At 49.8% G+C, this 24784-nt stretch overlaps 2 protein-coding genes across 5 annotated transcripts; both read right to left on the bottom strand.

Moving 5' to 3' along the window:
- Positions 1-101: 101 nt before the first annotated feature.
- TM7SF2 (transmembrane 7 superfamily member 2) lies at positions 102-4564 on the bottom strand. 3 transcript variants are annotated; one of them, XM_082660827.1, is made up of 10 exons: positions 4380-4564; positions 3768-3964; positions 3611-3665; positions 3065-3259; positions 2883-2986; positions 1569-1688; positions 1307-1475; positions 1020-1100; positions 811-933; positions 102-490 (listed from the first exon to the last, which is right to left on the bottom strand). In XM_082660827.1, the coding sequence occupies exons 1-10, from the start codon at positions 4426-4428 to the stop codon at positions 330-332; spliced, it is 1254 nt and encodes a 417-aa protein (XP_082516953.1). In that variant the 5' UTR covers positions 4429-4564; the 3' UTR covers positions 102-329. The 3 variants fall into 3 exon arrangements, with proteins under 3 accessions (XP_082516953.1, XP_082516954.1, XP_082516955.1); XM_082660828.1 differs by having other exon boundaries at positions 811-912; XM_082660829.1 differs by lacking the exon at positions 3065-3259.
- Positions 4565-4798: 234 nt separating this feature from the next.
- Positions 4799-24780, bottom strand: VPS51 (VPS51 subunit of GARP complex). Of its 2 annotated transcripts, none has more exons than XM_082661219.1 (10): positions 24531-24780; positions 23910-24039; positions 8634-8780; positions 8333-8552; positions 7513-8230; positions 6905-7120; positions 6487-6705; positions 5914-6035; positions 5735-5822; positions 4799-5126 (listed from the first exon to the last, which is right to left on the bottom strand). In XM_082661219.1, the coding sequence occupies exons 1-10, from the start codon at positions 24753-24755 to the stop codon at positions 4866-4868; spliced, it is 2346 nt and encodes a 781-aa protein (XP_082517345.1). In that variant the 5' UTR covers positions 24756-24780; the 3' UTR covers positions 4799-4865. The 2 variants fall into 2 exon arrangements, with proteins under 2 accessions (XP_082517345.1, XP_082517346.1); XM_082661220.1 differs by having other exon boundaries at positions 6541-6705.
- Positions 24781-24784: the final 4 nt, after the last annotated feature.

Here is a 24784-nt window from a genome sequence, read left to right as displayed (position 1 = left end):
ACGCTTGTGGCCACAGGCCACCTGTCAGCTTCTCCCTGATCGGGGCTGACCCAGCCCGTTTTTAAGCAACCTGGCCCCAGAAAGGGAGAGAAGCAGCATCAGGCATTCCAGATGTTTATCCAAGGAGGAAGAGCAGCCCCTCCACTCCCTTTTGTTTTCGTGTTCCCCTTTTGCTCCAACCACCTATCAGGCTGTTCACCCCTGCCTGTCCGAGCTCAGAGCAGGGTAGGGTGCAGGCCCTTGAGTGCCAGGTGAGTCCAGGCTCCTGGTGCTGGGTGTGCTGGCAGCTGGGTGGGCACGTGGCCCGACCTGGGACACGTGGAGCTGCTTCAGTAGATGTAGGGCACGATTCGGTAGGGCACACGCCGGCAGTATGCGTGCCAGGCCAGGCCATACTTCCGCAGACACTGCTGCTCATCCCGGGCCTCACGGTGTACCAACAGCGCAGTGAAGTAAAGGAGGTAGAAGTAGGGCAACAGGTGGGACACCCCTGTGGGGAAAGGGGTCTCTGTGACCACTCAGCCAGCCCCCCGGTTCACAAAGGTTTCCACAGCTGATGGCTCATGGGGCCCTCAGGGCTCCATGGTGAAAGGTCCCAAGGTCTGCAGGGAGTGCTGGCGTGCTAGGCTGTCACAGAGGTCTGGCCCAGCCACACCCTGAGTCCATCCCCAGCTCCCTGACTACTCCCCCCACTGGGGTGCAGCCCTGTTCTCCATTCCACACCCAGACTGGGCATCCTGTGCTCACCACTCCACCTCTGCCCCTCACACACTTAACGGCCCCTGCCGTGCGCCAACCCAAACCACTCACCGCAGGGCAAGGACCAGGCCAGAGCCATGATGAGGTCTCCAAGGTAGTTGGGATGGCGGACCATACCCCACCACCCAGACACCAGCAGCCGTCGCCCTGTGGCTGTAGAGATGGTCTCAAGGTCTGGGGAAAGACGTAGTGGGATGGGGGACCCCCTGGAAGTCCAGCTGCCCAACCTCACTTCATGGCACCCCAGAAACCCAGCTCACCAGCCACTCTGGGATCAGAAGGATTCTTCCGGAAGGTGTTTTTCTGAGAATTGGCTCCACGGAAGATGTAGTAACCAACAGCTGGGAGAAAGTGTGAGCAGGCAGTCAGGGGCCTTCTCTCTGACCCTGACCAACTACCCACAGCCTGGACTCAGTCTGCCAGGAGAGCCAGGACCCAGCCCTGGGCTTTAAAGAAGGGTGTGAGTCTTAGCACCTACCTAGTGGGTGCTGAATAAATAGTGAACGAATGAAAGGGGGAGGGAGAGCGCTGCCCCTTCCTGACTGACCATTGATGAGGCAGATGACCGAGGCCAGGGGCAACCCCAGGGGCTCTGGGTGGTACAGCAGGAACTGGGCCTGCAGGCTGTAGGTGAAGGGTACCCAGGCGAGGTCCCCAAAGGCCAGCATGAAGCCAAACCCGTCATGTATGATGTCCATGGTGGTGAGGACCGCCTCCTGCAGGGACAGGACCCAGACACACTGGCTCAGTCCCCACGAGGTCCTCTCGTGGGAGGCACCCTCTCCCTCCCTAGCCCAGTCCTGCCTCACCTCGTGCCAAAGGGCATCACCCACATATAGTAGCTGGAAGCCATTGACCAGCCACATGGCCAGTGAGGGACTCCCCCGAAGTTCTGCTTCCTGCATCAGCAAGGCCAGGTTGATGAGGACCTGGGGGTTACACAGAGGGTGAGACAGGGCAGTCTGTTCCCAGTCCGTCTCCACAGAGGTGGCAGCGCCTGGAAAGGCAGTGGCCAGCCGGTCCCCTTCTCTCAGCTGTCCGTCACTAACCCTCCAGGCCTTTGTTGAGTGGCTCCGGCCCCTGTACCCAGGGGCAGAGAGACCGCACTGGACCACCTCCTGACCTGTTTTCTCTTGCCGTGTCCTGCAGTGTTCCCTTTGGGAGAGCGCTGTAGGGAGCGACTGCATACTTCAGGCTTGAGAGTTAAAACAGACCTGGTTTTGAATCTCAGCTTTGCCACCTGTGCAAGCTGCTTACCCTCTCTAAAGCGTATTTTCCCCACCTCCATGTAGAAAAGGGACATAATCATGGACCATAATGTGTGTGAAGCGCTAAGCACCTAGTAAGTGCTCGATAATGATTAGCTGGCAGCCAGCCTGTACTGAGCACCCCCATTCTGGTAGCACTGGGCTTGGGGCTGCCAATCAGGTTACCACCTCTAATCCTCACAGTAATCTTGGGAGGAAGCTCTTACTTTATCCCATTTCACACATGAGGAAACAGCCTTGAAGACCAGATCTGTGACGGGCGCCCAGCACTCCTCCCGTCTCTGGATGAGGTAGTTTCCAAGGTGACAGGGACCTTGCCCAAGAAACCCTTCAGGAAATCTTGACCAGTCCAGTATGGGTGATTATAACCAAGAAAACACAGTTGGCCTGTTTTCAAGGCTACCAGTGACAGACAGGTTGCTAAACCCAGTGACCAGTTTGAAGTTCTGCACCGCTTTGGCCAGCAAGCAGCACAGGATCACTCTCTTCTCGAAATAGATTTTGTGCTTGATGGCTTTAGTTAAAATTGCACCTGCTGCCCCAACTCCCTCGCTGCACTTAGCATCCCCTGACATGCGATACCTATTTTACTTATTTTTTGTCTGTCTTTCCCCACTAGAATGCAGGCTTCATGAAGACAGAGATTTTTTTTCTTTCTTTCCTGTAACTTTTCTTTCTTTTGTCTCCCAGTACCTAGAGCAGTGCTTGGGCACATGATGGACTCAACAAATTATTTGTGGAATGAATGATTAATGATTTATGTCAGCACAATATTGGCCCTGCCCTGCCCAGGCACTGCTCACCCACCCCACCCCTCCTCCTGGCTGGAAGCCCACTTAGCCATGCCCAGCATACCCAGCCGATGAGGCCAGGCCGCAGTTCGCAGAAATATTTGAAGTCAAAGGAACAGATGCGCGGGTTGAGCTCCCGTCCCAGGAAAAAGTCGTAAATGGGATTGCCTGGAGAATAATGGAGGGTGAGGTGCACGCAAGCATCCCCATCTGCCTCCATCTACACCCTACTGGGACTCCTCTCACCTGAGTTCCCCCCGGGTGCCAGGGCAGAGGCAGGGGCTACCAGAGCCTTCAGATAGAGAAGGAGGCTGAAGATGAAGGCGATGAGGGTGGCCGCAAAGGCCAAGGGCAGGAGCATTTCCGGGAGCGCGCTCAGGGGCAGCCCGGCTAACACTCCCAGGCCCACCAACAGGGCTGTCAGCACCAGGGCCTGGAAGCCTGAACCACAGCACACAGTGAGACCTGGGGATTGTGCCCCTCCCCCCCCCCCCACACACACACAGCCTAAAGCCCAGGGAGGTCGCAGACCTTGTCCTGAGCCATTAGTCAGACACTTTAGCTTTCGGAGGGTCACCCCAGCCACTTCTCTGGTGCATAGAGTGGCAGCAATGCTGGGAGTGGAGGGAGGAGGGGTGTGGAGGGAGCCAGTGGAACCCCCTACGTCCTGGGCGTAAAAGAGGCACAAAATAGAAATTGGGGTCGCGGGCTCATCTCCACAGACCTCCCCACCGGGCCTGGGGCTCCAACCCCATCCCCACAACTCCGCGCAAGGACCCAGCCCCCAAGCACCGTTAATGGGGTAGCTCAGTCGACTCTTGTCCTTCAGTTCCTGCCCCTCGGCCACCTGTGGGCACAAAAGGGCGCTAAGGGTTGAGACTGTCTTTCTTCTCGCCGAGCCCCCTCTCTCCGCCCGCCTCCCCCGCGCGTCCGCGAGCCGAGTCCGCACCTTGCGCGCCGGCAAGAGGTAGAGCGTCGCCTGCAGGCCGAGCCAGGTGAGACACAGCAACAGCGCCCAAGGGCTCCACAGCTCCTCGAGTTCCGGCAGGTAAGGGGGTGGGCCCAAGAGGCGCGCCGGGCCCGAGCGGGCTACCAGTAGCAGGTGGAACATGGTGGCGGGGAGCAGCAGCAGCAGTGCCGCAGCGCCTGGGGAAGGGGGCAGCCGCGCCGGGGGTCCACTCTCCAACTCTCCCGGACCCCCACAGGCGCCCTGTCATAGCCAGGGCCCCGTCAGCATTCCCATCGCCGCCTTCCACACCCCGTTCTCAGCGCTCGGCCCCTTCTCTGACTACTGTCTTGGTCCCCTCGAGGGTCCTGCTCGCGTTCCCCCTAGTCCGCCCGGTCCTCCATGCCACAGATCCCCTGCTCTGCAGCCGCCAGAACTGGCTCCTCCTCAGCCCCCTCTCCAGACGCTTCCCCGCACACTCCTAGATCCTGACTCCCGATACCCCTCAAAGCCTTTCATCCTCAGACCCTGCCCCCATCCCCGCTCATAGCTCAACCCTCCAGTTCTCCCTCACATAGCTCTGGCCCCAAATACCCCCTCTCTTTGCCCCATTACCCAGGGGTCCTCCGAATTCCAGCTCAGCCCGGGAGCCCTGAGGGACCATGGTATCCTCCGCTCCGCCGGGGGTTGGGGGGCTCTCAAAAATCCGTCAAGAAAACACAGCCCACCCCATCCCCCAGGAGATGGGCTCGGTGACACGGAGAACCCAGCCCAGCTGGGCTTGCACCTGTCTCTGCACGGAGCACAGACAGCGACCGCTTTTGTCCCGAGGTCTTTAAATGGACCCGCCCCCGGCCCATCCTGGGCCCAGCAGGTCAGCCAATCGTCTCTCAGGGGCGAGACCAACAGGACCGCCTCCAAAGCCGCCTCTGTAGTCTCAGGCTCACAGCTCCACCTCCCTCCCCCCACAAGCCCCGCCCAGGCAGGCGACAGGGAGCAGGAGACAACACGTCTTTATTAGGCAGGCCCCGAGGGGAAGGGCCACCAGGGCGGGCCACCAGGTCGGGCCACCAGGGGATGAGTAGATTGGTGTGACCGGGCCTAGCCACGCTCACAGATGACCTCGACGACACTGGGTTCCATGGGCACTGGGTCCGGGCAGCGCAGGGCAGCTGAGGCCACCACTTCGTCCAGCAGCAGGTGCACAAGCTCCTCATCAGCCACAAAGCGCCACAGGTAGAGCTGCAGGAAGTGGCAGTCCACCTGCACCTGCTGCAGCCCGAAGCGCCCAAAGGTGCGCAGCCGCACGCACTCCAGCAGTGTCTTCAGGCTGATTTTGATGATGCCGGTCAGCACCGACACCTGCACGTAGGGACACAGGGATGCAGACCCACTACAGCAGGTGTTGGGGAGGGGTACTAGATCCCCGAGGAAGGGCACCCACGTTCTGTGCAGGGGCCAAGGAGACGGCAAAATGCCAGTAGCTGTGATGGGGTGGAAAGTCCCAGGACCCAGGTAAGAGGGAGGGACCATACAAGGTTGGCCCCATCATCTGGAGGAGAGTGGACGGGGAGGGCCCGGCAACCTGAGGCAGAGATGGGGGTCAGCACTGATATGGGGAGGGGAAAAGCTTACTAAGTTGGAGGGAGAGTATCAGGTCCCTGAGCACGGGCTGGGTTGGGGCAGGGCCCATGGTGTGACTAGGAATCCCTGGGGAGGACCCAGGGCTATGGTGGGGATAAGGACGAGGACCAAGAGGTATACTAGATTATCACCCAGACGCGGGCAGAGGGCTATGAGATGGTGATGGCGGGCCTCTGGATGACCACTCACTCCTAGAAACATCCCTCAGAAACACAGAGGGGGGGGGCGGGAATCAGAGTCCTAGGGCTCCCTGGGCCAGTGCGGGGCTGCTTCAGCCAACCTTCCCAAGGGGCCCTGGGAAGGCAGGGTCACTGTGGACTTCAGACCTTATTGAACTCCACAGGACTGAACACGTCAATACGCTCAGAGAACAGCTTCTGGATGTTGCTCAAGAGGTTGGTGTCCATTGGGGCACTGAATGGGAGGAGACAAGCAATCAGAGCCCACCCCTGCACCCCGGTCCTCCTTTCTCCATCCTCCCTGCGCCTACCCTGACCAGCCAGACCTGGGTGTGTAGCTGGGTGCATAACGGCCCTGCTGCCGAGAGCTGCTGTAAACGGAGAAGGTCCTCTTGCTAGAGTCGCTGCTCTGGGCCTTGCGAACACCCTCCTCATACAGGAGCCCCACCTGGTGGTGGAAGGAGGAAGTGCAAGGAGGCCAGGGCACGGGGAACATGCAGCCCACCAGGTGCCTTGGGCAAGGGCCAAGGATGCCCTAAGTTACACACTCATTTGTTGTAAGAATCACAACCGTTATAAAAACCACAGGGTAGTTAGGGCCTGTACCTAGTTGGTACCCAGTCACTATTTACAGAACCAGTGGAGTGGGGCAAGAGTGGAACATAAGAGTTGGTACTGAGGCCAAATCTTCAGGGCCAACCCTGACCTGATTTCCTGGGTGACTCTGGGCCTCAGCTTCCTCCTCCTAGCTGAAATGGGGGTGATGAGGCCACCATGGCTGAGGAGGAAGACCGTAGATGCAGGCACTGTCTGGCCCCTCCTGGCATGATCCTCAGAGGCCTGTTCCCCCAGCACCCCCAGCCCACGTCAGAGTTCCCCTGGCCAGCCCAGGGCAGCACCTGCACGTCAATAGCTGTTGTGTCCTCCACCACCCGCTTCATGACAGCACGCACGTTCCGAGGCTCCAGGGTACTGAGCCAGTCCCGCGTCTCCACACTCTTGCGCAGCATCTGTGATATGACCAGGCCCTGCACCTTCACATAGTGGGTTAGCAGCCGCCGTGCCGTCTCCCTGGCCTCCGCACACAGTGTGCTCACGGGTGTCACTGGAGACTGGTCCTGAGCCAGGGATGCAGAGGACAGACAGGCAGTGGGTACTGGGGGCAGCTCTGCAGCCACTGGCCACCAGGAACTGGGCACAGGCTGGGCAAGGGGCAGGCTGTGTTGGGCACAGGCAGCCCTGACCATGAGGGCACTGCCCAGCCTCCTGTGTTCCTAGCATCACCTCCCCCCACCCTGCTCTGAGCTAGCAGTTCACCTGCACCAGAAACTGTTCGTCGGTGAGGGTGAGGATGTAGGAGATGGTGGCGGTCTCGTAGTCCAGGCAGAGGCGGGAAAGCAGCAGGAGCAGGGCAGGCGGCGTGGCGCCCCCCTTCTCCCCGGGGCTCTCACAGAAGTTCTGAGCTGTCTGGCACATGGAGCGGATGAAGCCCACGATGAGGCTCTCACGGACACCCTGGCTGCAGAACTCGCCCTGTGAGGAGGAGCGCCCCAGATACACAGCAGGTCCAACCTTCCAGGCAGAGGCTGCTAGTGACCTTCTACTGGGACTCGAAGTGCCCTGGCCTCTCTCCAAGGGACAGTTTCACCCCGCATTCCAGAACCCCAGAGCAGCTCCCCTGCTGTGGGAAGGGAGTGCAGGGGGGCAAAGCCAGCACTGGGGACCCTGCTTGCAGATGCCCTCAGAGCCTGCCCCACCCCTCCAGGCTATGCCAGCCTTTCTCAAGGCAGCCTGAAACCACATCCAGACTGCCTGGGGCGAGGACTGTGTGCCCTGGTAGCTGCCAACCTGCATGCAAGATAAACGAAAGAATGCCCTGAAAAGGAAGGAAAAAAAGAAAAAGGATGCCCAGGGGAAGATCGTACCCGGAAGTAGGGCTTGTTGGAGAAAGACACCTCCTTGGCAGTGAAGAGGTGCACAGAGGCCAGCGAGGCCTTAATGTGGCTCAGGGTGGAGCTGGCCACGTTGGCCAGCAGCTCAGCCAGGCCGGGGCCTTCCTTCCCAGCAACTCGAGGGGCGGCCAGCGCCTGCCGCACGTCCGTCAGGCAGCCCAGGAAGGCCGACTGCAGGCCCTGCAGGTGCTGGCCCAGGCGCTCGCGGGCCACTCGCTCCACGATCTCTGTGGCGGCCTCTGCCAGCCCGGCAGCGGCCAGCAGGGCCCCGGGCGCCCGCAGGCGCCGGTGGAAGCGGTCCAGCGCCCTAACGAGCAGGGAGTTGTCACTGCCACCCTGCTCCTGAGCCAGCCGCCGCTCCACCAGCGCAAAGTAGCGGCTGCCCAGCTCCCGCGCAAAGGCTGCCAGCTTCTCGGCACCCGCCGGGCCCTGGGCCGCAAACAGCTCCTGGTAGGCCGCCGCCACCTGGCAGAGGCCCCCGACGAAGCCGCTGCCGCCGCGGTCAGTGAATTCTAACACGTCGGGGGCCGGAGGGGAGGGCCCCAGCTCCGCCTCCAGGCTCCTCAGCTCCTCCTCTAGCCGCGCTCGGCCATGAGCCAGGAACTCCTCGCACAGCTCCTCCGCAGGCTCGCCCAGGGCCAGCAGCAGCTCCACGCACTCGGCTTGCTCAGGGGCGCCAGAGCCACCCTCCCTGCGGGAAGGGAGAGGGAGGTGAAGGGCAAGAAGACAGAATTCGGGGCGGGGGCAGACCCAGGAAACCAGCGGGTGTGACATGAGGGCCCAGAGCCCACACCTGAAGCGCTGCCGTAGCTGCTGGGCCAGGCGGGCCGTGATGACCTGGCAGTCGTCCTGGATGGCGCGGAATGAGGGCAGGTGCTGGTACTGCTGCAGCACGGCCCGCGCGCGGCCTTGGTAGCGCACCGCCTGCCCGTAGGCGCCCAGCTCCACGCACTTGGTGAGGCGCGAGGGCAGCTCGAAGAGGAACTGCAGCTTTCGTAGCAGCGCGTGGACCCCTGGGGGACAGGGGGAGGTGGTGTTAGCCCCAACTCCCTGGGGGTGGCCCACTTTAGCACCAGCTCTGGGGCGGGCCGCACCTGCCAGCTTGGTGATGCGCTCGTGGCGGTCCTGCAGCGTGGCGCTGATGCGCGCGCTGAAGTCCGTGATCACTGCCATGTTGGTGGCCAACCGGTCCATCTCATCCTCCATCTTCCGGAAATCGTTCTTCATCTTCCGGATAGTGTCTAGGAGGACAAGGGCGCAAGAGGGGGAAAGGCAGATGACTAGGGGCACAGGCAGAACACTCAGCTTGAGAGGTAGTCCAAATACCCTCACACACACCCGCCCCCTTCCCAAACGCGCCTGAGCTCACTCCTCGAGGGTCACATTGATGATTAGGTGCTTGAAAAGGACTGCAGTGGTGCTTGGTCACTATAAATGGGGGTGAGGTGTCATTAGTCAGTGCAGCAGACGTTTTCTGAACACCCCGTGTGTGCCCCTAGCCCCAGTGCAGTGGGGAGATGCCCATGAAGCCGCAGTCCTTGATCTCAGAAGATGCCCAGATCCAAAGGAGGGCCCAGGGCACTTGGCAGGGACCTGTCTGCTCGTTCCCAAGGGCATCCTCCATGCCCAGCACCCTGCCTGCCATGGGACACACAGTAAATACTTGTTCAGTCTTACCTCTTTCCCAGAATTCCCTAACCCTTTCACTCTGCCTTCTAGAACATGGTTGACCTTCCCTGAAGTGTTCTTTCCCTTTGGTCCTGACAGAAACCTGCCTAAGAAGGCTGTTCTTCCTGTCAACCCAGATGCCTCAGGGCCTGGCCCCTTAACACTTCTAGATAGCTTCTACTCCTCCTCCCTTTGAGACCCCAGCTTCTTTGAAGACCATGACATCAAACTACACCCCTTCTTGTTGCCATCCCTACTGTCCTCTTTGCCACGCCCCTCAGTTCCAGATCATGGCCACACCTCCTCGTGGACATCAACATACACAAGGATGAGCCTTTGGACATTCTTGACTCTCCGTTTGCTGACCTCCTCAACTCCATCCATTCTTGCATCTGCCTCATCTGTGCCACACTCTCCCTGCCCTTGCTAAGAATTGCATCCTCTAAAACCTTAGCTTCAAGCCTCACAACCTTCTGATCATTCACCCTGTTGACCCCGCCCTAACAATCCTTTGGCCTTTTCAGTAACTCCAGACCCAGCGGCCCTACCACTTGGTCACTGTTTGTAATACCTCTCATGGCTGCACTTCCTTCCTCACTCCTCTTAGAATCTGTGGTCCTCCACGAGCATCAGCACCCATTTGCAAGCCCTCTTGCATCTCTTGCCCCCTGGCCCCCGTTATTTGTCGGCAGAACCCTATCACAGGTTAAGCCCAATTACCAACGCACTCCCTAAGAATGACAGCTGAAAATGAGCCACAAAATCATACCAACTGGCCTCCCTTTCAAGTTAGGACTTTAAGTCCCAAAGCAGCACTGCACACTGGTCAGCTGTCCTTCCAAACCTTCTAGTGAGTCTTGTGTTTCCATTTTCCAAAATAACATTTTGTCCTCAGTTCTCAAAACGCCAGTACATGCCCCCAACTCTCAAATGGTGACCTTGATTCACACTTCACAGAGAAAATACAAGCAAACATCAACTCCTTCCAAACCTGCAAAGTGAATAGATCCCTGAGGGAGTCTCATCCTGTCCCACGGCTGTGATGACTTGGACATTTCTGCCTCCAGTCCTGACCAAAGCCCTGCCTAACAACTTACTTAATATCCTGATGTGGATGGCAAACAGGTACCTCAAATATGATATGTTGAAAACAGAATTTTAAAAAAATTTTTGAATTTTATTTTATTTATTTTTATACAGCAGGTTCTTATTAGTTATCTATTTTATACATATTAGTGTATACATGTCAATCCCAATCTCACAGTTCATCCCACCACCACCCCTCCCCACCACTTTCCCGCCTTGGTGTCCATACGCAAAACAGAATTCTTGACTTTCCCCAAACCTGTTCCTCCACTAACCTTTTCCATTTTGGCTCCTGTTCATTTATTTCTTTACTTATTTTTTTTAATTAATTAATTTTATTTATTTATTTTTGGCTGCGTTGGGTTGGGTCTTCGTTGCTGCACGCGGGCTTTTCTCTAGTTGTGGCGAGCGGGGGTCACTCTTGGTTGCGGTGTGCAGGCCTCTCATTGCAGTGGCTTCTCTTGTTGTGAAGCACAGGCTCCAGGCATGCGGGCTTCAGTAGTTGTGGCACACGGGCTCAGTAGTTGTGGCTCACAGGCTCTAGAGCTCAGGCTCAGTAGTTGTGGCTTGTGGTCTTAGTTGCTCCGTGGCATGTGGGATCTTCCCGGACCAGGGCTCGAACCCGTGTCCCCTGCATTGGCAGGCGGATTCTTAACCACTGTGCCACCAGGGAAGCCCTCCTGGCCATTTCTTAAGAGTCATCTTTGATTCTCATCTCTCCTTTACCTTACATTCAGTCCACCGGCAAGTTGCATAAGGTTTACCTCCAACATTTTCTTTCCAAGCCACCATCATCTCTTGTCCAACTACTACTAACATTTCCCAACTAATTTCCCTAATTCCACTCTGGAACTCACCATCAATATGCATAAATGAAAGCAATGAGGATGAAGCAGAAACATATCTATTATAGGAGACTTTAATCCACTTCTGTCAATCGGTGACAGACCAAAAGGATAAAAACCAAATGAAGCTACAGAAGTCCTAAATAATATCATTAATATGGAAGACCGATTTGATTTTTATTCTTTTCAAGATTCCATAAAATACACCAAAACCTTACCACATATTAGGTCATACAAAAAATCTCAATAAATTTACAGAAGAAAAGAAACTAAATGGTACAGAAAGCATTCCCTGATCACAATGCAATGAAATTAGAGATTAATAACAAAACTAGAAAATAAAGAGATCCCATTATTTAGAGAAAACCTCATTATTATCAACTACTGGATCAAAAAGGAAATCAAAGCTGAAATTTCTGTATATGTAAAAAATAACAACAATCAAAACACTATAAGAACCTATAGGATACAGCTGAAGCAATGTTCTCAGGAAATCAGTCCTAAATTCTTATAGTACTAATTAGAATAAACATTCAACTCAAGAAGTTAGAAAAAGCACTACAAAAGAAACCAGAAAAAGAAAGCAGAAAAATAAAAAAGAAAGCAGGAATTAATAAAGCTAAAAGCAGAAATTAATTTATTTTTTTAAATGGGAGAACTAATAAATAGATCAAAGGTCAGGGTCACTGAAAAAAACTGAAAAACAAAATATATAAAATGTGAGCTACCCTAATCTTTAAATGGGGAAAAAAACATACACAAAATAAGAAATAAGGGGAGAAACAATCACAAATACACAGATATTTAAAAAATCACAAGATACAACTTAGCTCAATTCTGTGTAAAGAAATTGAAAACCTAGATGAAATGGATAATTTGCCACAAAAAACCAGAATTTACCTAAATGGATTCCAGAAGAGCAAGAATACATGAACAGAGAGAACTGAGAATGTTGTCAAAGAAAGATTCTCCAGGACTTCCCTGGTGGCGCAGTGGTTAAGAATCTGCCTGCCAATGCAGGGGAAACGGGTTCAAGCCCTGGTCTGGAAAGATCCCAGATGCCATGGAGCAACTAAGCCTGTGCGCCACAGCTACTAAGCCTGTGCTCTAGAACCGCGAGCCACAACTACTGAGGCCACATGCTGCAACTACTGAAGCCCGCACACGTAGAGCCCATGCTCTGCAACAAGAGAAGCCACCGCAATGAGAAGCCTGTGCACCGCAACAGAGTAGCCCCCGCTCACCACAACTAGAGAAAGCCCGCGTGCAGCAATGAAGACCCAATGCAGCCAAAAATTTAAAAATTAAAAAAAAAAAAAGAAAGATTCTCCTTCCCCCCCCCAAAGGTGCCAGAGGATGTCATGGGGGTGCTGCCATAGCTCTGAAGGACAGCTCATTCCAAAGCTCTGTGTAAGAAGTACTCAAGCAGAGAAAATTAGAAAAGCGTTCACATTAACTTTGTGGAAGAAACATAACACTGATACAAAAATGTGACAAAAATAGCTCAAAAATGAAAGTGACACATTCATATCTTATGAATTGAGATGCATAGATACATTAATTAAATTAATTAAATAAATGGAGATACACATATAAATTAACAAACAGAATCCAGCAATGTATTAAAAGAATAATTGACAAATATGTCCAAATGGTTTTTATTTCAGGAATGCAAGGACGGCTCAATATGAGAGGATCTCGATAATAATTCACTACAGACTACACTGTACATCCCCGAACTCTTTCAGGCTTGCTAAGATAAGTAGTTTGCAACTAGAGCAAACTCTCCTTGGGAGGAGAGTGGGTGGTAACTGGTAGGAGGCTGGAGGGGGCCTTGTTGGTCATGCTGTTGATTGACCGGGGTGCTGACTGCACAGAGGTGTTCCATTTGTGAAATTCCAGGAGCTGGCCACTATGACCTGTGCACTTTTCTGTTAATCTTCAGTAAAGTTTACCATTAAAGATTGTTTTGTCTTTACCTGGGGAAAGGAAGGGGAAGAGGCTTTTCACTATACAACCTTTGGGACCTTTCCAATTTTGGAACAGAAAAATGCATTATTACATAAACAAACGCAGTGTCTAGGCCAAAGGCTGGCAAACTATATACCCTGCGGGTCAAACCTGGCTTGATAGCGGTTTGGCTTTTTGATTTTCAACTGGGCTATAATGGACACAGCATAAAATTCAGTGGTTCTTAGTACATTTATTATATGCACAAGATGGCACAACCATTACTATCCAATTCTTTATTTCATCACCCCAGAAAGAAACCTTGTATCCCTTAGCAGTCACTCCCTATTTCACTCTCACCTCCGTTCCTGGCAACCATTCATCTATTTTCTGTCTCCATGGATTTGCCTATTCTGTACATTTAAAATAAATGGAATTAGGGAGTTCCCTGGTGGTCCAGTGGTAAAGGATCTGCCTTACAATGCAGAGGAGGTGGGTTCGATCCCTGGTCAGGGAACTAAGATCCCACATGCCGTGGGGCAACTAAGCCCATGTGCCACAAACTACAGAGCCCACGTGCTCTGGAGCCTGTGCGCCACAACTAGAGAAAACTCGCACACCACAACTAGAGAGAAGCCCACGCACCATAAGGAAGAGCCCACACGCCATAACGAAAAATCGTGCACACCTCAACAAAAATCCCACGTGCCACAACTAAGACCCGACGAAGTCAAAAATAAATATAATAAATAAATCATAATACCAAAAAAATAAAATAAATGGAATTACATACAGTATGTGGCCTTTTGTGTCTGGCTTCTTTCACTTAGCATGTTTTCAAGGCTCATCTAAGTTGTAGCATGTATTAGTACGTCATACTTTTTTATGGCAGAATAATATTTCATTGTATGGAATAGACCACACCTGTTTTCCATTCGTCACTTGGTGGCCATTTGGGCTGCTCTCGCTTTTTGGCTGCATGAATAACGCTGCTATGAACAACTGTGTGTGTGGTTTTGTAAACATATGTTTTCAGTTCCCTTCGGTATATTCCTAGGAGTGGAACTGCTGGGCCTCATGATAACCCCATGCTTAGCCTTTTGAAGAATGGCCAAGCTGTTTTCGGGTACACCATTCTGCATTCCCACCAGGAATGCAGAGGGTTCCAAATCCTCCACATCTTCACCAACATTTGTTTTATTCCGTTTTCTGGAAAACCTAGTGGGTGTGCAGTGGTTATCTCATTGTGGTTTTGATTTGCATTTCCCTAATAACCAGTGATGTTGAGCACCTCTACATGTGCTCGTTGGTCATTTGTATATCTTCTTTGGAGAAATGTCTATTCAAATCTTTTGCCCATTTTTAAAAAAATTTATTTATTTTATTTATTTATTTTCGGCTGCATTGAGTCTTCATTGCTGCGTGCAGGCTTTCTCTAGTTGCGGTGAGTGGGGACTACTCTTCGTTGTGGTGCACGGGCTTCTCACTGCGGGGGCTTCTCTTGTTGCGAAGCACAGGCTCTGGGTGTGTGGGCTTCAGTAGTTGTAGCATGTGGGCTCAGTAGTTGTGACCCGCGGGCTCTAGAGCACAGGCTCAGTAGTTGTGGTGCACAGGCTTAGTTGCTCCGCGGCATGTGGGATCTCCCCGGACCAGGGCTCGAACCCATGTCCTCTGCACCGGCAGGCAGACTCTTAACAGCTACGCCACCAGGGAAGCCCCTGCCCATTTTTAAACAGAGTTGTCTTTTTAGTGCTGACTTAATCAAAGTTCTTTACATATTCTGGATATTAGACCCTTATTAGCTATATGATTTGCAAATATTTTCTCCCATTCTGTGAGCTGTCCTTTCACTTTCTCTATAGTGTCCTTTGAAGCACAAGATTTTAATTTTGATTAAGTTCAATTTATCCAATTTTTTTCCTTTGATTACTTGTGCTTTTGGTGTCTATAAAGTAAAAACCCACTCCTGTGTGTCTCTACTCTCAACACTACTTCACACCTGACACCAGATGTGTGGGTTTTGCACTCATCAAGCAATTCTGTGACATCAGCTGGGCATCCTATGATTTAACTTAATTCTGACACCATCTACCGGGAGTTAGCGTCAGATCTCATAGGTTAAGGACTCAGTCCCACAAAACAATCCTCTCTCACTTTAGATTTCAATCACAAGTCCAGGTTGTCAGCTATGATTCTGACTGATTGGCTCTAAATTGGAGGTTCCCATGACCCCCTCCTCAGGTTCAATTAATTTGTTAGAGCAGCTCAGCAAACTCAGGAAAACAGTTTACTTACTAGATTACTGTTTTATTACAAAAGGAAACAACTCAGGAACAGCTAGATGGGAGAGATGTATAGGGCAAGGCATGTGGGAAGGGGTATAGAGTTTCCATTTCCTCTCTGGCCATGCCACTTTCCCAACACCTCCACATGGTTCACCAACCCATCCTTTTGGGTGCTTATGGAGACTTCACTACATAGACATAATTGATTAAACCATGAGCCATTGGTGACTGAATTCAATCCCCAGCCCCTCTCCCCTTCCTGGAGGCCTGGGGGGTAGGGCTGAAAGTTCCAACCCTCTAATCACATGGTTGGTTCTGCTGGCAACCTGCCCCCATCCGTGGGTTATCTAGGAGTTTTCCAAATATCACCTCATTAACATAAACTCAGGTGTGGTTGAAAAGGGCTTGTTATATAAATACCAAAAGACATCCATGTCACTTTATTTCACTAGAGCTATTTCAGGAACTGGGAACAGAACTAAATATTGTTAACAAGGCTCTTATATAGGAAATTACAAGGGGTTAGGAGCTATTCCAGGGATGGTGCACAAAGACCAAATGTATATTTCTTATTATAAATCACAAATCACAGTGTCATATCTAACAAACTCTTGTCTAATCCAAGGACATGAGACTTACACCCATGTTTTCTTCTAAGAGTGTTTAGTCTTAGCTGTTATATTTAGGTCTATGATCCATTTTGAGTCAATTTTTGTATAGCGTGTGAGGTAGGGATCCAATTTCAATCTTTTGATACGGCTATCCAGGTATCCCAACCATGTGTTGAAAAACCTATTCTCCCTGTTGAGTAACTGTGGCATCCTTATAAAAAAAATTAACTGACCACAGATGTACAGGTTTATTTCTGGACTCAATTCTATTCAATTTACAGAAGCCTACAGGTTGTTATGTGGGGCCAGATATTGGTGAGAAAACGGCAGCCTTCACGAGGGCTCACGCCAGTAAGAACTGCCACTGCCAGTGTCCTTGTCCCTACAGTGAGCCAAAGCCGGCCCCCACCTTAGCAGGAGACCCTCCAATACTAGCGGGTGTCAAAGCACTGTTACCTGCCCTGGCCATATTCTAATTCCTGATCCACAAGTCTCTCTCCTGCAATAGAAAGGTTTTACACTATAAAGTCATCGACTGCTACCTCTTCACTCCCAGCCACAACTAATGGGACTAGAGGGCAAAATCTGACCTATCATCTAGCCACCTCACTGCCACTTGACATTAAAGAAATAAAGACACAGACACAGGAGAAGGCCATGTGGAGACAGAGGCAGAGGTTAGAGTGGTGCAACTGCAAGAAATGTTTTAAGTCAACCAGAACCTGGAAGAGGCATGAGAGAGTCTCCCCTAGAGCCTTTGAAGGGAGTGCAGCCCTGCTGACAACTTGATTTTGAGCTTCTGGCCTCCAGAACTATGAGACCATAATTTCTGTTATTTTCTTAAAATTTCTGTTATTTTAAGCCACCAAAATTGTGACAGTTTGTTATAGCAACCATAGGACACTCACACAAATACTAAGGATTTTTTTCCCCTGTAGGAAGTGAGTGGCAGGGGCTTTCATTAAATATGTTTTGAATATATAAACCTTGCCTCTATTTTCTTAAATATAATATTGTGGATGTAATTTAGACTGTTTTCTTGACTCTGGATAAACTTTATAAACTTTTTGCAAAGATAATGATTTGCCAGTGACTGCAGATGTTGACAGAGCTGTTGGTTCCTACACCAAGTGGTCCCAGGTTACTAGATTTTCTTGAATTATTATTTCTCCTTTATGGCAGTATTTTTTTTAGTCTATTTGTCTACTCTCTGATTGTCATGATTTTATTTTTCACTTGTTAAACAACAGTCTAACATAAAACTTATTCATTTAGGGATTTATTTATTATGCATAATGTTTGTCTTTTATAGAAATGCAGTTCCTTCTACAGGTACTAGAACAAAAAAATCTGATTTTTTAAAGTTATTTTTGGACTTGTTTTGCGTTTGAAACAAGGCATTAAACATTATGTCTTATCTATAAAATTTTGGCCAAGTTATTTAGCATCTCATTACCTCAGTTTCCCTATCTGTAAAATGGAGATATAGTTAACTACTTCATAGATGTGTAAGAATTAAATTAATATATGTAAGCAGTTCAATCAGTGCAGTTTTATATTAAACACTCAATAAATATTGCCTAGTATTAACCAGTTAAACTTGCTATTATATATAACTATTAATAAATTAGTTTTACTTGTAAAGATCTGCTAATAATGAACTCTCTCAGTTTTTACTTATCTGCGAATGTCTTAATTTCTTTCTTTTTTTAAAAAATATTTATTTATTATTAGTTAGTTGCACCGGGTCTTAGTTGCAGCATGTGGGCTCCTTAGTTGCGGCAGGTGGGCTCCTTAGTTGCGGTTCCAGGGCTCCTTTAGTTGCGGCTCACCAGCTCCTTTGTTGAGGCACATGAGCTCCTTAGTTGTGGCATGCAAATTTAGTTGCGGCATGCATGTGGGATCTAGTTCCCTGACCAGGGATTGAACCCGGGCCCCCTGCATTGGGAGCACGGAGTCTTATCCACTGTGCCACCAAGGAAGTCCCTCTCTTTCTTTTTTACAGGATATTTTTACTGGGTATATAATTCTTTGTTGACATTTTTTTCATTCAGCACTTTGAAATGTGAATCCACTGACTTCTGACCTCCATGGTTTCTGACCAGAAATCAGCTGTTAATCTTATTGAGTATCACTTGTATGTGATGAGTCACTTTTCTCTTGATGCTTTCAAGTTTCTCTCTCTCTCTTTTTTTTTTTAGCAGTTTCACTGTGATATGCCTAGGTGTGAATCTCCCTGCATTTATCCCACTTGGAGTTTGTTGTGCTTCTTGGATGTGTAGATTAATGTTTTTCAGTAAATTTGGGTAGGTTTGGGTCATTATTTCTTCATATATTCCTCTGCTACTTTCTCTCTCCTCTCACTCTTCCCATTATGCATATGTGGGTACACTTGGTGTCTCACATGTCTCTAAGGCTCTGTTCAATTTTCTTCATCCTTTTTTCTTTCTATTCCTCATACTGAATAATTTCAACTGACCTATCTTGAAGTTTGCTGATTCTTTCTCTGCTTGTTCAAATCTGTTATAGAGACCCTCTAGTGAATTTTTCATTTTCATTGTGGTACTTCATCATTTCTAGTTGGTTCTTTTGTTAAGTAATTTCTTCTCTTTGATATTCTGTATTTGGTGAAACATTCTTATGCCTTCCTTTAGTTCTTTAGATACAGCTTCCTGTAGGTCTCTGAACATATTTAAAATAGTGGATTTAAATCTTTACGTAGTAAATTCAACTTCTGGGCTTCTTCAGGGACAGGTTCTACTGCTTTTTCTCGTGTATGGGTCCGATTTTCTACTTTATTTGCATGCCTCATCAATTTTTATTGAAAAAACAGACATGTTAGATAATATTGATACAACATGGCAACTCTAGAAACCAGATCCTCTCTCCTCCCCAGGGTTTGTTGTTGCCGCTTGTTGCTATTGTTTGTTTAATTATTTTTCAGTTACTAAACCTGTACTAATTCGTTTCTGAACCAACTCTGTAAAGTTTGTATTCTTTGCTGTGTATAGCCACTGAAACCTTTACTTGGTTAGCTTAGTGATTAGCTAATGACTGGACAATGATCTCCTTAAATATCTAGTACTAATAAATCTCCTAGTATTTACTGAGGGGCTGTGTGTGTGTGTGTGTGTGTGTCTGTGTGTGTGTGTCTGTGTGTGTGTGTGTGTGTGTTGGGGCATACCTTAAACACTCAGCCAGGAGGTTTACAACTCTCCCTTAACCTTCACTTCCTGCTTGCACTGAGCCTGAAGTAAGCCAGAAGTGAGAGCTTAGGACATTATCAGGTCTTTCTTTCTTTCCTTTTTTTTTTAAAATACATTTATTTTATTTATTTATTTATTTTTGGCTGTGTTGGGTCTTCATTGCCGCACACAGGCTTTCTCTAGTTGCAGCGAGCGGGAGCTACTCTTTGTTGTGGTGTACCGGCTTCTCATCGCAGTGGCTTCTCTTTGTTGCTGAGCACAGGCTCCAGGGTGTGCAGTAGCTGTGGCTCGCAGGCTCTAGAGCACAGGCTCAGTAGTTGGGGCACATGGGCTTAGCTGCTCTGCAGCATGTGGGATCTTCCCAGACCAGGGCTTGAACCTGTGTCCCCTGCACTGGCAGGTGGATTTTTTTTTAATTAATTTATTTTATTTTATTTTTGGCTGCGTTGGGTCTTCGTTGCTGTATGCGGGCTTTTCTCTGGTTGTGGCGAGCGGGGGCTACTCTTCGTTGTGGTACATAGGCTTCTCATTGTGGTGGCTTTTCTCGTTGGGAGCATGGGCTCTAGGCATATGGGCTTCAGTAGTGGTGGCACATGGGCTCAGTAGTTGTGGCTCATGGGCTCTAGAGCGCAGGCTCAGTAGTTGTGGCACACAGGCTTAGTTGCTCTGTGGCATGTGGGATCTTCCTGGATCAGGGCTCGAACCTGTGACTCCTGCATTGGCAGGCAGATTCTTAACCACTGCGCCACCAGGGAAGTCTCTCAGGTCTTTCTAAGTATGTGTACTACTGTACACATTTGTGGCCTTCAAGATTCCTAATAATGTGTCAGAGCTTGTCAAAGCCCCTAGGGACATCTCATTCCTCAGCTTTTCCTTTTAAGCGTTTGGGTTGGTACTATTGTTTGCCCAAGTGTTATCTATCACTTCAGACAGACACACCATTTGCCTGTAATTGTTTTTGACAAACAACTCTGGTGAGAGACTTTTTTAAAATTTTTTTGCGGTACGCGGGCCTCTCACTGTTGCGGCCTCTCCCATTATGGAGCACAGGCTCCAACGCGCAGGCTCAGCGGCCATGGCTCACGGGCATAGCCGCTCTGCGGCATGTGGGATCTTCCCGGACCGGGGCATGAACCCGTGTCCCCTGCATCGGCAGGTGGACTCTCAACCACTGCGCCTCCAGGGAAGCCCTGGTGAGAGACTTTTAGCACTGGGTGACCTCCAGGTCAAGACAAACCTATGGGGTAGACTGTTTCAGGAAACCACCAGACAGGTTAAATAATGACAATTCTTTGGGCATGAGGCTTTGAAAGAACTCCAGCCTTGTTCTGCTCCCTCTAGTATTAGGGGTATGGGCTATTTTTCAAGGCTACTGCTAAGAGAAAACGGTGGGGCTAGGACAAGCTAAAATACCATAGGATTCATTATTTTTACCATGATTCAGCTCTTTTTCTTGAATAAATGCTCCTCTGATTGCTGCACACCTCTGGTTACTTTCCAGAGTTCTAAGAAAGCTTATTGTAACCATTCTGGCCAGTTCAGGGCTGCTTTCATGGAGGGGATATTTTCAAATGCACTTACTCCACTATTTTTGCTGACGTCACTCTGGATGCCAGGGCTGTTTTTGTAAATGAGTTTTGCTGGAATACAGCCATGCTCATTCATTTATACTGTCTGTAGTTGCTTTCATGATAATGGCAGAGATAAGTAGTTGTGACAGAAACCAGATGGCACACAAAGCCTAAAATATTTACTTTTTGGTCCTTTCAGAAAACCTAAAAAAGAAAAGAAAAGAAAAGAAAAACCTCACCACCCCTGTTGTATATCCTATGCAGTCAGACCCCGCTCCCTTCACCCCCACACTCTTGCTCTCCCTGCTCTGGTCGTAGAGTTTCCAGGGCCTTTGCACAAGTTGTTTCCTCAGCCTGGGCCACTCCGCCCCCAAATCCTCCCATCGTCAACTTTTCGTCATTCACCTTAACTGTGACCTCTTTAGAAAAGTCTTTCTCTGCCACTCTCTCTATATCAGTCCCAACCACCCACTCTCTAATATATTATCCTGTTTCATTTTCTACAGAGCTCTTGTTGAAGTGAACTGATCTTATTTTCTTTCTTCATTATCTGTCTCTTTCTCTAGAATGTACATTCTGTGACAGCTGAGAAACTGTCTTATTTACTGCTATATCCCTGGTGCCTAGAATAGTACTTGGCACACAGGCAAATATTTGACAAGCGATTGAATAAATGAATGAATCAGTTGAATTAATGTATATTCATACTGACACCACTCTCCCTCTATGACCACTCCTGTCTCCATCACAGGCTCACCCTCCTCCTCCTCATGGCCATCAAACGGAGGTGCTCCTCCAAGCTCTGTCCTGGGCTCTCTTCTTTTCTCAGGCTCTATCCCATTCTTAAGCAACCCTGCCCACACTTCCCTTTAAACTCTCCTCCTCTTCACAGCTGCCTCCAAGGCTTATTCCTCTAGCTCAGATCTCTCTTCTGAGCTCCAGAGCCACATATGCATCTGCCTTCTTGTTAGCTCCTTATGCACAGCTCCAAAACCTCAAAACCTAGCTCCCTTAGCCTCAAAGTTCTTTCAAAGAGTTATGAGTTCTCACCACTAGGTAAAGGTTCCCCACTTCTAGCAAGAGTCAGAAGGCCACTCCTTAGAGATACTCTGAGGAAAGAAGAGATGGATTGGACTAGACCCCCTCAAGCTTCCTTCCATACTGAGATGCTGTGATTATCTGACATGGATCTCTAGAGTTCTTATGATTAAGACCAAAATCCTTCTTATTTTGTCTACAAAGGCCTTCATGATCTGGCCCCACAGGCTCATCCAGGTTTATCTCATGCCTTGCTTCCCTTAAACAAAACAAAACAAAACAAAACCTAGCTCATTATGTTCCTTTTCCTACACCTGATCTTCTTGCAGTTTCTTGGGCACCACATCCACCATCCACTGTTCAAGTTGAAACTTAGGTCATTCTGTACACCCAAAGCTCCTCAACAGCATGTCCTGTCGATGTTGCCTCCTAACACTTCTCAATTCACTCATCACTGTCCATCCCCCCCATTATCATCCTGGTGTTAGCTCCCAGAATCTCTGGTCTGGACTGCTGAAATGGCCTCACTCCAGCCACCTCTCCAATCTATTCCTTTCAATGTAGCCAGGGACAAGAGGGATCTTTTCAAAACACACATCACATCACTCATTTGTCTAAACACTTTGATTAGCTAAGTACTCTTTAGATAAATGGAAAATTCCTTAATGTGTTCTGAAAGGTCTCTAGTTAAACTCTACCACACCTATCCACCTGACTGGCTCTGCCCACAGTCTGCTTTCCCTCCTGCTACAGTAGATGAGCTCTTGACCTCCTGTTAAGGCCAGCCTCTCCAATGTGCACTGCTCAATCCCCTCCCTCTTTCTTGAGGACTTTGCTTCTGCAGTTCTTCCCTTTCTTGCACCACTGATGAGCACTCCATGAGCTAATGTATTGGTCAAGCTTATCAATTCCATTTCTTGGAATGCCTTCTTCATTATCTTCTAAGACAGCCATGGTCTGGGTCGTTCTCAAACATTCCCAAATGTTTGTTTCTTTGAGAAAGAAGATTTGTGAGATTTTCCTTCTTTTCATGACTTCTGAATGTTAGGATGCACCAGGCTTCAGTCCTCAGACCTCTTCTCTCTGTACACTCCCCCCAGGAGAGATCATCTTGTTCCATGTACCTCAAGTTCCAGCCTTCTCTGAATTCCAGATCCCTCAACTAACAAATTTTTAAGAATCTTGAGCCATTCTACTTTTCCACAGTTACCACCCTGGTCCATACAACCAGCATCTTGCCTGGACTCTTATAATAGCCTCCTAATGGGTGTCTCTGCCATCCTTGCCTCCCTATAGTCCACTCTCAACAAGTGGACAGAGGGATCCTTTTAAAACAACAGTCAGGTCACCCCATTCTTCTGTTCATCTCACTCAGAGGACAGACATTCCCATAGACTGCAGGTAGACCTGCAGGATCTGCCTCTAGGACTAAGTACATGTGGGTCCCAAAAATCTGAACAGTGCATTTCACCAACACAGGACAAAAGCTAGTGTGGATGATACTGAACATTGTCTAGTACCATCTTGAACAGAGAATAAAGGGGACAGAAGGGAAAAAAAAAACCTTTATATGATGTTTGTCCCTTAATGTCATACATTTTCTATCCCTGCTTCATTTAAAAAGAGAGAAAGGGAAAAGGGGAAAGGGGAAGGAAGGAAGGAAAGAAGGAGAGAGAGAAAGGAAGAAAAGAAAGAAAAAAAAAGAGAGAATGAAAGAGAGATAAGCCCATTCTCGAGAAAGACCTGAATCAGAGAAGAAAGCTACCACTAATGAGAGAAACTAACCATTACTTAGGCATGGTTAGTGTCAGAGATTAGTGACACAACCTTAGTGTCAGAGATTCTAAGTACTTCAGGTAAATTCATTTCTTTTTAAAATTTCATTTTGTCCTTTTCTCCCCTTTGGTCCTCAAAACAACCCTCTGAGAACAGTTATCACCTCAATAGTCATCAAACCACGAAAGCTCTGAGCGAGAAAGATGAGAGTGCATTAGTGTCAGGGCAGGACTAGAATCTGGGTCTGCTCTGTCTAAATCCTCTACTGGCTTCCCCAACATAGGAGAAACTGGGGGATGTGGGACTGTGAGGAGTGTGCCCCAGTAGGAATCACCTGTGGCTGAGATGAACTTGTTGTAGTTCTCATAGACCAGGGTCTGCATGTCGCTGTCTAGAGCCCGGATCTGCCGCACCATGTCCGTCTCACTGTCCATCAGCTGGGCCAGTGGGCACTCTCTTCGCAGCTGGAGGAAATTAGGTGGTTAGTATCCAGGACAAGGGGGCACTCATGTCCCCCAGCCTTGCCCCTAACTGGTAGGCTTTTGGTGCAAGAAAACCCTGATCCCACCCCTGCCAGGAATCTCAGACAAGGAACCTATAAGTGGCATAGCTCAGGAGTTACCAGGTCAGACCCTATTTGGGGTTTGTCGGCATTTGAAATACTCAGCTGCAGCCAAGGCCCAGTCCTACGCCTGTCAGCGCCTGGGCCACGCCCCCTATATCGGGTCTATCAGAACCTCAGCCCAGGAGACCTCAGACTTCGCACCATCTCAGGCCAGTCCAAGTCTGCCCACGACCCCTTATCTTCCAGCTCTGCCCCTATTGCCCGGCCCAGGGTCATCCTGCTTTTATGAACACCTCTTCCCTCGCCCCACCCTCCCCCCCGCAACAAAGTCGCAGGCGTGATGTGGGGTGCAATATAGCGGGGGCCTGTTCCCCCTCCCGATACACACACCTTGTCCAGATACACTTCCGGGTCGAAGTGCGCCCCATTGAGATCTGTAGGGTCCAAGGGGTCCGGCCCCGCGGGGCGCCCCGCCGCCTCCACCTCCGAGAGGCCGTAGTAAAGCTTCAGCATCCCGTGCGCCTTCCGCCGACGCTCCGGAGCCTCCGCCTCGGGCCCCTCTGGGGAGTCCCCAGGTCCACAGCCCGGGCCACGTCCTGCGGTTGCCGCCGCCATGGCTCCAAGTGCAGCCCACAGGAGTGAAG

This window comes from Grampus griseus, assembly GCF_964374135.1.
Source record: "Grampus griseus genome assembly, chromosome: 8".
NCBI lineage: Eukaryota > Metazoa > Chordata > Mammalia > Artiodactyla > Delphinidae > Grampus > Grampus griseus.
This window is presented reverse-complemented; position numbering and strand designations above follow the sequence as displayed.